This window comes from Amblyomma americanum, chromosome 5 (assembly GCF_052857255.1).
Source record: "Amblyomma americanum isolate KBUSLIRL-KWMA chromosome 5, ASM5285725v1, whole genome shotgun sequence".
NCBI classification, from domain to species: Eukaryota; Metazoa; Arthropoda; class Arachnida; order Ixodida; family Ixodidae; genus Amblyomma; species Amblyomma americanum.
The window spans coordinates 204,561,679-204,572,817 of NC_135501.1; the positions used below are offsets into that span (position 1 = coordinate 204,561,679).

At 48.2% G+C, this 11,139-nt stretch overlaps 1 protein-coding gene across 3 annotated transcripts; it reads right to left on the minus strand.

Moving 5' to 3' along the window:
- Positions 1-1,429: 1,429 nt before the first annotated feature.
- Positions 1,430-10,460, minus strand: LOC144133497 (uncharacterized). Of its 3 annotated transcripts, XM_077666635.1 has the most exons (4): positions 10,316-10,440; positions 7,887-7,986; positions 4,217-5,469; positions 1,430-2,583 (listed from the first exon to the last, which is right to left on the minus strand). In XM_077666635.1, the coding sequence occupies exons 3-4, from the start codon at positions 5,437-5,439 to the stop codon at positions 1,602-1,604; spliced, it is 2,205 nt and encodes a 734-aa protein (XP_077522761.1). In that variant the 5' UTR covers positions 5,440-5,469; positions 7,887-7,986; positions 10,316-10,440; the 3' UTR covers positions 1,430-1,601. The 3 variants fall into 3 exon arrangements, with proteins under 3 accessions (XP_077522761.1, XP_077522762.1, XP_077522763.1); XM_077666636.1 differs by lacking the exon at positions 7,887-7,986 and having other exon boundaries at positions 10,316-10,460; XM_077666637.1 differs by lacking the exons at positions 7,887-7,986; positions 10,316-10,440 and adding an exon at positions 6,296-6,322.
- Between the last annotated feature and the right edge of the window lie 679 nt (positions 10,461-11,139).

The following is an 11,139-nucleotide window of genomic DNA, read 5'->3' on the forward strand; positions in this document are numbered from 1 at the left end:
GCTGGTTGATTTTAACGTTTTTAAGGCGATACCCTTTAATGGCTCATACTCGCGGTGACCGTCCGCCCGTTACATCGCCACCTAGATCACCTGATGTTGTGATGTCACGTGATCTTAAGGTCACGTGACCTTAAGGTCACCGAAGGATCTATAATTTGGGTAAAAATTGCAAACGGCTTTCGCCTTCCCGCAGTTACGAGATATCTAAGTGCCTCCAAGGAATTCTTTTTTAAATGTACGCTCCTGGGCGAGTTGGTGACTGAACGTTGTGAAAGAAACCATGGAGAGCATAAAAGGGGACGTAGAAAAGAAAAGACACATACGAGCGCTGACAGCGCTAGTATAAGCAAGCTCGTATATAGTGCACCAGCACCTCGACCGCATGACCTAAGACACTTAGTTACTTATGACAAAGGTATACCTGGTTAACATTATCAGCAGGTAAACCAATGAACTTCCCCTTGTTACATACGAAGGAGACACCGCTTACTCTAAAGTGCCTTCCAGGAAAGGTCATTATTAACAGAAAAATTACGGAGAAGAGTATTGGCAGGAAAAAACGATACTCATATCCAACAATTCTGGACAAAAGCATTTCTGAGCGAGAAACCATTTATGAACGCAATTTTTTTTTCATATAATATAAGATTTCACTGTAGGTATCAATATATCCGCAGATCACCCGGCGGCAGTCTTGAATTTTTTTTTATATATATTAACGTTCTTGCTATCGTCAAAAGCGTTGCCCATTGGATGGAAACATTTTAGAAGAAAGATTTTGTTAAGTATCAAAATAAGATACCATTACATTCAGTATTTTCACAAAAGTATCGTACAATTTTTTCAATTCTCAAAATTTTGTCCGAAATTGCTGGACTTGAGCTTGAAAAAGAAGTTTGGGGTGCATCAAAAATCACTGGGTGAGAGGCGCGAAAAACTATTTTCAGAAGCGAAACGCGAGCCGCGGGACACCAGGTATGAAGAATGTCTCAGTGCGCACTGCTTCCACATAGCGTAGAAAGAAGAGCCTCAAAGCTATTGTAAAACGTGGGCTCGTTCAAATGAGCAGGATGAAAATATCACGTACCTTTTTCGCTTCATAGCCAGCCATTACTACAAAATTCTGCACTGAGCGCTTCACCTGTACGCGGATGCCCAACTGTTACAGCTATCATGAAATACTATAGCACAGAGCACAGTCCTTCCATCAACGTTTTAGTTTCCTCGTAACCACCAGTGGATAAATGGGAATAGTAACCACGATTACGTTAGGTTTCGCTCCTAGGCAAGTAGTGTGCGGGCCAGATGACCAGGAAGTGATATCGGAGAAATAAATTTCAACACACAGTGCGAAGATGGGCGAATTGGTTGATTTCTACGCACGATATTGAGAAAAGTAAACAGCAGGCAATTAATGAAGGAAGATTGATAACTAACAGAGCCAACATTTTATTTTACTATTATAAGGATTACTGAGAAATGACACGCACTCAGTAAAAAGAGGTATGTTCTTCGCGAGCCTTCTCCACGACACGATGTAGGTGGTTATCGTGAAATGGATGCCGCGTATCCACGCATTTTTTGATGAATTAGTCTTGGTATTATGGTCCTCCCACCACGTCGGAGAGCTTCAGGTAGCGTCCGATGGCCCGCCAGCAGTCCCCGTTGAGAGCGTCAACTTGCGTGACGTGCGCCGGCCCGCATGACACGGAGTTCTTGACCACACCGGCGAAGACCAGAAACCGCTCGCCGATGCGCCCGAGGGCGGCCCGAATGACGCCACGGGCCTCGGCTTCTCTCTTCCCTGTCACCCTCCGGAGCAGTTTGAGGAGAGAGTGCTTCGTGGCGAGCAGCTCACACGCTCGGGCGCACCTCGGCGACTCGTTCGTCCCCAGCACGAAGCGCGCCGCGTCGTTCAACAGCGTCCGGTTGCGGGTCATCGCCCTGGAGATGCCGTACTCCTTGGAATCCTGGTACACGCATTCGATCCTGACGTCCACGACAAACCTGTTTCGAAGAAAAGCTTCGGCCAGCGTCTCGAACGTGTCCTCGGGAAAGTACCTGACGCTCTTTTGGCACAGTGCGACCTCCACGATGCTCTCGTTCCTCTCCAGTATCGGCCCGAGCCACTTCGCGTAGGCGTCGTCCAGTTGCTCCGCGTTGAGAACGCTTAGCTGAGCTAGTCGAGAACTCCGGCACAAGACGTCGGACATGTCCAGAAGACTGCGGTAGACACCCGGGAACTCCTCGTCGCAGGTGTCTTCGATGATTTCCAGTGCCTGGATGGAAGCGTTGGAGTCCAGGACGGAGCAGATTGCGTCTCGCGTTTCGTCCATCCATTGGCGGTACAGCTGCAGCCCCAGCTGGCGTACTGGAGCACCGCCGGGCCCTGCGAGGGCCCCGAGGAGCACTGATACACCCGGCGCGCGGATGCAGTTTATCTCTATCAGAACATCCTTGGGCACTGCCGATGTAGCTGCCAGTAGCGGCGTCGACACGGCCACCAGGTCGTCGCAGTGCCAGTCGAGCATCTCCACACGACTGGTGCAGCCGATGGATCCCAGCAACGAGGCAAAGGCGACTCTTGTTTTAGCAGGGGAAAGAAAGAGAGCGGAAAATGAACAACGGCACTCATGATTAATTACTGTTAATATATTCTGATTAATTCTGTTATCATATTACTCTTAATCCATTGAACGTGGCAGCCTGAATGTAGAATGACCTTTCTTTCTTCCTTGGTAATATGTTTGCCGCATAATAGTGTTTCAGTTCGCATAATGATGTTTTATATCACATTTGTTTCATTCTGCACTCAAAAATATGTATATTTTTTCTTCCTGAGTCGTCAGTAGACTTACTTGTATTAATTTTGGGATCCACGACTAGCCTCTGGCTAAAGATCCTTGAGTGTCTGCATGTAATTACATCTGTGCTTTGAAAAATAATGAATGAATTAATTATAACACGTATTAAACCACGAAATGACTAACGTCGTTAGTCGCATAGAGCGCACTTCCACGCTTATCGAGAGATACAGGTGCACAAAACATTAGCAGCACCCTAACCAAAAAGCTCGCCCTAAACGAAAATTCTTTGCGCGCAACCGACAATAATGCAAGTCAACTCCGGGAACATCAAACGACCACACAACCATTGCCATTAACTTTACAGGCCTTTTCATGCTGATAAAACACCGCAGCATGTACATGACCAGTAGAATGATAGGCTTCCCAGCTCAGCTACTTCATAAAAACGAAACAGTTCTTGGATTTCACCCGATAAAATCACAATAACGACTGCAGTGCACACGTTTTATGCCGCGCTTGTTATTGTCATAAACCTCATCAGTGTCCTCAGCACCAAGAAAATCAGAAGGTTTATCGAACACATCATAAAAGCAAAGTAGGGAGGGACATAAATGAGGAAGTGAAGAAATGAGAATAGTGTAAAAGATGGGCACGGATAAATCGAGTACAAACAACAGTGCGAGCGGAAGTTCCTTGCCTGAAAAAAAATTAGTGGACGCCTAGACAATTCTCAGCCTGGGTTGCGTGATAGCAGAGAGCCCGTCGAGGCGTTGCCCGAACACTTCCGATTCGGTGATGTCACTCCCGGTCTTCAACTCCGGTTTGGTGAAGTCACGTGATATGTGACGGCATGTGACGCTCAGTCATGGCGAGTGATGACATGACCTCACAACACACATCACACACACATACGCAGTCGCGATAAACACGACACAGCGGTATTAAGCTAATTAATCACTGACAATTAGTAAGTATATTCTTGTAAAACAGCGCGAACTATACGACGCACTAGAACAAGGGCACAGGACAAGCGCTGTTTGACAAGAATGCATCTGTACCAACTCATCCAACTGAACGTTCTGCTTAGTATTTGTCACGAGAACAAACGGCCATATATCAAATCTCATGTCTATAGTCAAACACCATCGTAACCATGCATGGCATGATTGCCACCACTCATCGAGTGTGACCCGAGTCAACGCCACACGGGCCGACGAGCCACTTATGCTATCTCATAACTATGATGACCAGGCTGGGGTGTCTGGAAGATGCTTCTCGAGCGTCATCGTGCTCGCATTCGAGTAATGCTACGTGATAGCTGTTCCATAGCTCGTGCCAATTTTTCAGACGCGGTAAAAACTAAGACGCGAAAGTCAAAAGCAAGCCTAATTCGAAAAAGGAAATCCCACCTTTCCTGAGCGCTGCCTTCTATGCGCTCCAGTCTCAAACGCTTCAGGGAATCATTCTTCCTGAGGGCACTGACCATGCCCTCGGCTACTGCGTAGTCCACGGGGATACCGAGAATGTCGAGATATCTGAGCGTCCGGTTCTGTTCGAGAGCCCAGAAGATAACCTCCGAATCTCTTCTCGTCACCACAAAGTTTCTGAGCTTTAACTCTACCAGCGCAACGTTTTCGTACAGCAGGGGAGCCACGCTTGCCGCTGGAAGCGGCATCTCTCGCTCCGCAAACGGCGCGGCCAGGGCGAGACGCCTGACGCCAGCGTGGCCTCGCAGGGCTTCGCAGGCAACGGCGAACGCCTCGGACCACTCGCTGACTAAGTGCACTTCTCTCAGTTGTTTGTGCGAACGCACAGCCTGAATGAAGTCATTATGGCTGCACCAGTTCTTCGGGAAGAAGAGTGTCAGCTTGCGCAGCGCACTCAGGCCTGACGAAAGTAGTTTCGCAACGACTGTCGGCACGCACTCAGTGCACGCTGCCGTGGCGTCCAACTCCGACAGGGGAGGACATGGTTCTGGGGTGGTGTACAGGGAAGCAAAGTGACGCTTTAGCGGAATACAGAGCTTCAATGCATTCAGACACCCAGCCGACTGCTGCAGAAGATGGGAAACTTGGGCGGGAACAGCGCTCACGTCTGCAGCGAAAGACACGTCAAGCTTTTCTAGAGAGTCGGCCGCCTGGAAGAACCCGAGCGCTTGCCAGTTCTCACAGGGTGTTGCCCACGTTATGTGCCGCAGATGACAGCGGGTTCCTGCCCCGAATTTGGTCTCCGTCAGCAGTTCTTGTATAGGTGGCGTGACGCTGGGCACGTCGCGGTCCACAACGAGGAAGTGGATGCACCGGTGCTTCCTGGGAAGCCAGGTCATGAAGAAGAGAGAGCAAGAGGCATAAGGGGACTCCGGGTCAAGTATACTTTCTAGGTTATGTGGCTTGAAAGTGGCCAGCGTAAGCTTTCCAGGTTCCGTTTCGGACAGGTTCAAGCCCAGCGGATTCAATACGATATTCCATGAAGGTAACTTGAAACACATCCAACATTCTTGCGGCCCTCCAGACGAACACGGGCGGTGCATCTGGATCGCTAGCTTGCTGAAATAGTCGCTGGTGTCCCTCGTTGGAAGTTCCCCTTGACGCAAGAGCTGGAGCAACCTGCGGTGGTGCTTCCGTTCGTCCATCTTTATAGATTGGTTTTAGTCTGTGGGCACCTGCAAATAAACAAAAACAAAACAATTCGCGCCGCAAAACGACACGCTGTCCGAGCGACCAAATATTCACAGTGGCAAACGTCGCTACGGCAGGGTGGATGCTGCGATATGATTATGGGTATGAAATATGCACCTCAGATGGCCATGCAGTAAGCATGAGACAGCCTATCTTGCTTGAGCAAAATGCAGCCGTCATGCTGAGGCTGCCGCCAGCACATGCGCAAGGGCGTGGATGGAAACATTTATCGATACGGGAGGCGTTCTACAAGTTGTGCCGATCCTCAGCTACAGGTTATTAAGTATAAGGGAGTAATTAAACATCAGCATCCATCAAAGCGCAGCAATAGGCCTACAAAGAACTATACAGTTTTCACAGGAGCTTCGCAGTTGAAGAAAATACGTCCTGGTTCGAACCTAAGGCCACCGCCTATCTGGGGCAGTCGCTCTGCCAAGTGGGATAACCAGGAAGTTTAAGATGGCAGGGTGAGGTCGCATTGGTTAAAATCTCTTAGCGGAAATGGCGTTGGTTCCAATGTGTTTAAGGGATCCCCCCACTGTGCAGCAGATTTGTAATAAGGGAGTGATTAGCATCCACGCAAGCGCAGCGATACGGCTACACAGAAAAGGAAAGTGAATTAACCTTAATTTTCCTTGTGGCGTGGCGTTTCGTAGTTTCAGAATTACCTGATGGGCTTGTTGCTTTTCAGCCATTCTATTAATCTCATTTAGCGCAAAACACACACCAGACAAAAGAAAGGAACACACAAGACGAAACAAGGGCGCTTATTGAAGGAAAGATCAAAGTATATCCTTTGTGTTCACTGACCTGCACAGACGCCACCTTACAAGGGATCTGGAAACGAGCATGCAGAAATTTAACACATGAGGGGTGAAAAATAATTTATCTCCCTATCGCAGAGAGCAAGGGAAGTATCACTGACCCAATTTTGTTTCGCTTTTCTGATAAAATAAGCTTCCAATGTTCCGCGAGCCGCTTTTTTTTTGTCTCAGTACTTCTGCCTAGGATTCTAACGCAACGGAAACGCGGTGTGCAATCGGTGCGAGCAATGCAGTGGTCCACAAGGTGCTTGAGTTCATTATTAGCAAGATCTTTTGCGTGCACCCTGACTCGCTCATTCACACATCGTACCGTCTGGCCGATGTACGATTTACCGCAGGAGAGGGGGATCTCGTACACGACATTGTCGACAAAACGCTTATCTTGCTTCGATTGCTTTCCATTATCGCAATTAAGTGATGCGACTGCTCAGCTAAGGAAGCTTCTCTGGGGGCTGAAAGGACAATCGGAACGTTAAACCCATTAGCCACCTTCTTCAAGTTGTGGGAGGAATCGTGCAAATATGGAACCACTTCCGGCACCTCTCGTTCCATCCGGGACAGTCGAGATGAAAGCACTGCCATGACTGACGCGCGAACGGCGTCGTGGAGAAACCTGAGGTTGGGACGCGATGCGTATAAACGGCAAGCACTGCAAGCAACGGCAAGCACAAAAAGGCTCATAACAACCCGTCCATAACCACGTTATTGGCTTGCAGCGTAAAAGGCACGGACACAACTTCACCATGGCGATATGGCCTTACCCTTTTGAACGGGCGATCACACAAGGATGGGATCTGACCAATAAAAAAAATTAGACAAACAAAACAAGTGGTTTACCGCGCAACCGTGGATTTGTTTTATGATGTTTTTAGCCTGTTGTAAAGGGCGACGGCCGCTCCGACAACGTTGCTGGAGGAGCAGCGTCCCCGCGGGAGAGAGGAAGGGCGTCCGGCCGGAGGGAAAAAAAAAAAAAAGAGGATAAGAGAGACAAATTTTTGTCTGCCGACACTGAGAAGCAGCGGACTGTGCCGCGTCGGGTCTGGCAACAGACAGCTTTTAGTATGGCAACCATGGCAGTCGGGGCGCCGTGAGTACCGTGGTACCGTTAGTACCGTTGTCGAAATGGTGCCAAAGCGGGCAACGCAAGAAAAAGGCGACGAGGCACGGATTGGGAACGCGAGGCTCGCCACGACCTCGAAGTTCGTGCTTGCGACGCACAGCAACGACTGGAGGCGCGCAAATAGACCGAGGTGTGATATCGGATAATGCCCTTCGCTAAAATCGGTTCAGCATTTCACACAACCAGCTAACGCCCACATCCGCCGCATCAAGAAACGGGCGTTGATAGAAGTTTTTATGACAAGATGAAAAATGTCGACCATGCATGCGTGTTCGGCACGCCCCGGTACGTGACTGTTTTTAGTGATAAGTAAACAGCGCATTTAATCAGGAACAGCTGGAAACTATTTATCCTGGCATCACTCGTTCGCTCTCCAATCTCGCTAAAGTGTCGTATTTGTTGTTGTTGCCTGACAGATGATGGCACATTTAATGGTGGGTCTAGCATCGCTACTTGCCTGGTTTGCGAGGTAGAAAGGGAAAATCGCCGTCGTAGCAGCCCCAGTTCCCGAGCGTCAAAGCTCAGCAAAGCGCGGGCGCGTTGAGCGGTCCCGCCATCTGCCAACGGAAGACAAGACTACTTGCTTATTACCTTCCGGAATAGAAGCGTGGTGTCTCTAGCTCCGCTGTAGTGCTCTGTCTCTATTCTCCGCGTCGGTAAAGAAATTGGCAGAAGTTTACGCGACGCGATAGCGGTAACGCCGCGCGCACGTGTAACGAGTAGCTGAAGAGTTCTACAGAAATCTATACAGCATCCAATATAATCAGGACGTTAATGAGACAGACTTTAGAGCCCAGCTATGGAACATCCCACCAGTAGCGAAAGAGGAAGTAAAGAAAGCATTAGGATCAATGCAAAGAGAAAAGCAGCTGGGCCTTAAGGATCAGGTCACTGCAGTTTGAAGGACTGTAGGGAGACTGTGTTTGAAAAACTAGGCGCCCTGTATACGCAATGCCTTATAGCCTCGAGCGTAACGGAGGCTAGGAAGAAGGCTAACATCATCTTAATCCGTAAGAAAGGAGACGTCATGGACTAAAATTAGAGACCGCGGTCAGCTTACTGTCCGAATTGCCTACAAGGTATTTACCAAGGTAATCTCTAATAGAGTAAAAAACTAGCTGTGGCTTAGCTCGGCTATTCCAGGATATACGTGCTGAGCAGCAATTTCGCTCTCCTTCTCCATGGCACTGGCAAACGCCCCGCTATATGTATACCCCCACTGATACCTCTGCGCATGCGCACAAAATGAGGCTGCTGTCAAGCGGCTCCGGCACAGCGTCAGACTTGGCTACTGCGCAACGGAGGCGCACAGCTGCACACGCAACGGCACCAGTGCGTCTGCCGCTGCTATGACCGGCTAGGCCAGCTGTGCGCCGTGTGACGTCACTGTTCCTCGCGCACTCGCGCATGCGAGGAGCCACGCGAAACTGCTCCAGGAGCCACGCGAAACTGCTCAACCTCGGCCAGTGTAGCTCACGCTACAAAACAACCTTAGGCTTCAGTCAACCAAATGATCAGGCAGGCTTTTTGACAGCAGACCTTACTCACGCTATCATTCAGGCGATAGAGAAGTTAGCAGATTATAACCAGCACCTATATATAGAATTCATAAATTTCGAGAAAGCATTTGACTCACTCTAAACCTCTGCACTCAATCAGGTATTAAGAAATCGGGGTCTAGATGAGCTTTATGTAAAAATACTGGAAGATATCTGTAACGGCTGCACAGCCACCATAGTTTTCCATAAAGTCAGCAATAAAATTCCAATAAGGAAGGGCGTCAGGCAGGCAGAGATGATCTCTCCAAAGCTATTCCCCGAATGTTTACACGAAACATTCAGAAGCCTGGATTGGGAACAGTTGGGGATAAGAGTTAATGGAGAATACCTTAGTAACTTGCGATTCGCTGATGATATTGCCTTGCTAAGTCACTCAGGGCATGAATTGTAAAGCATGATCAATGACTTGGACAGGTTTTAATAATTGATATGCAGAAAACCAAATAGATTTTCAATAGTCTCGCAATGTAACAGCAGTTTACAATTGGTAGCGTGCGCTGTAAGCGTCTACTTACGTCTACTTATGGTAAGTCTACTCAGGGTAGATAATGACCACAGGTCCGGAACACGACATTGAAATTACTATAATAATAAGAATGGGGTGAAGCGCATTTGGCAGGTTGTCTCAGTTCATGAATATCAGTTCACCAATATCCCTCAAGAAAAAAGTATATAACAGCTGTATCTTGCCGGTGCTCACCTATGAGGCAGAAACATGGAGGCTGACGAAAAGGGTTCAAATTAAATTGAAGGCAACACAGAGAGCTATCGAAATAAAAATGATAACTGACGTAAAGAGACTGGAAGAGGGAAAATTGGGTCAAGGAATAAGCGCGGGTTAATGATACCCTAGTCGAAATAGGCTTGGGCAGGCCATGTAATGCGAAGTCAAGATATATCCGATGGTCCTTAAGGGTAACGGAGTGCATTCCAAGAGAAGGCAACCGTGGCAGGGGGCGTCAAAAAGTTAGGTGGGCGGATGTGATAAAGGAGTCTGCGTGGATATGTGGCCGCAGCTGTCAAAAGAAAGGATTAATTGGAGAGACATGGGAGAGGCCTTTGTCCTGCAGCGGCTGATGCAATCAGGCTGAGGATGATGACCTCGCGAGAAAGGTATTTTTCTTGCTTTCGAGCGTTTTAAAGCCTTACAGTACCATGGCTTATGACGAGCGGCAAATAATGTTATGATAGGAATAAATTCCATCATTAGTTCGGCCATTTTAGCTTTGAAAGCAAACCATTTATCATCGAGAGATCAGTCATGAAAACGTGTTTCAAAAATTAAAAAATAAAGCGTGCAGTTGGTTATTGATAGAATCGAAAGTACCTCTGTCGTACAGGCGGACCTTTGTATGGTATAGGCTTGGCGTATCTCCGGGGCAATGGTGAATATGGCATGCAAGAAGTACTGGCGATCGAAAGAATATTCACCGCATGGACGACGTACTCAAGCCGGCGCCTATGTGGCCTATGTGGTTGGCTACGCAGCCGGCAGGATAAGGTCGAAGTTGCAACAAGACGCGACATCCCATAATCAGCGGAGCTACTGATAGAGGTTCAATCGTTCGCGACCAAGAAAGCGATATCGGCGAACTAACTATAACGCAATGTACGTCAACGACCACGCCGATAAGGAAAACTAGGTGAGTCAAGGAGCTGCAATGGACAGCATGTAACGGCAACTACATTGTTATCCAACGGCGTCAGGTGACAGGCCGGCACTACTTTGCAGCTATTCTTTGTCTTGCCGTAAAGTTAATGCTGGCTTCGAAAGTTGAAACGGATAGTTTTTAGAATGAAACTGATTTCGAATGGTGGATCAAATTTTGAACTTTTCCTGATTTTAAATATTACATAAGGAATGACAAAGGAAGCGAAAGCGTTAACAAATTTCATTTTACCGGGCGTCTGACGGAGACAGTAATACCTGTCAATGGGTTCTTTAGGTAAAAATCAGCCTTTTTCTACTCCCTGATACTCTCAGCGGTGGCTGTTACTGGGTTACAATTAATATAAAAAGGAAACGTAAAATTAGTGAACCCGCCGCGGTGGCTCAGTGGTTAGGGCGCTCGACTACTGATCCGGAGTTCCCGGGTTCGAACCCGACCGCGGCGGCTGCGTTTTTATGGAGGAAAAACGCTAAGGCGCCCG

Coding starts and splice junctions, on each gene's coding strand:
- LOC144133497 (XM_077666636.1), bottom strand. CDS start 5,439: ATGGACGAACGGAAGCACCACCGCAGGTTGCTCCAGCTCTTGCGTCAA. Junction 2,584..4,216: donor GAAGGCAGCGCTCAGGAAAG/GTGGGATTTCCT, acceptor TGCTAAAACAAG/AGTCGCCTTTGCCTCGTTGC.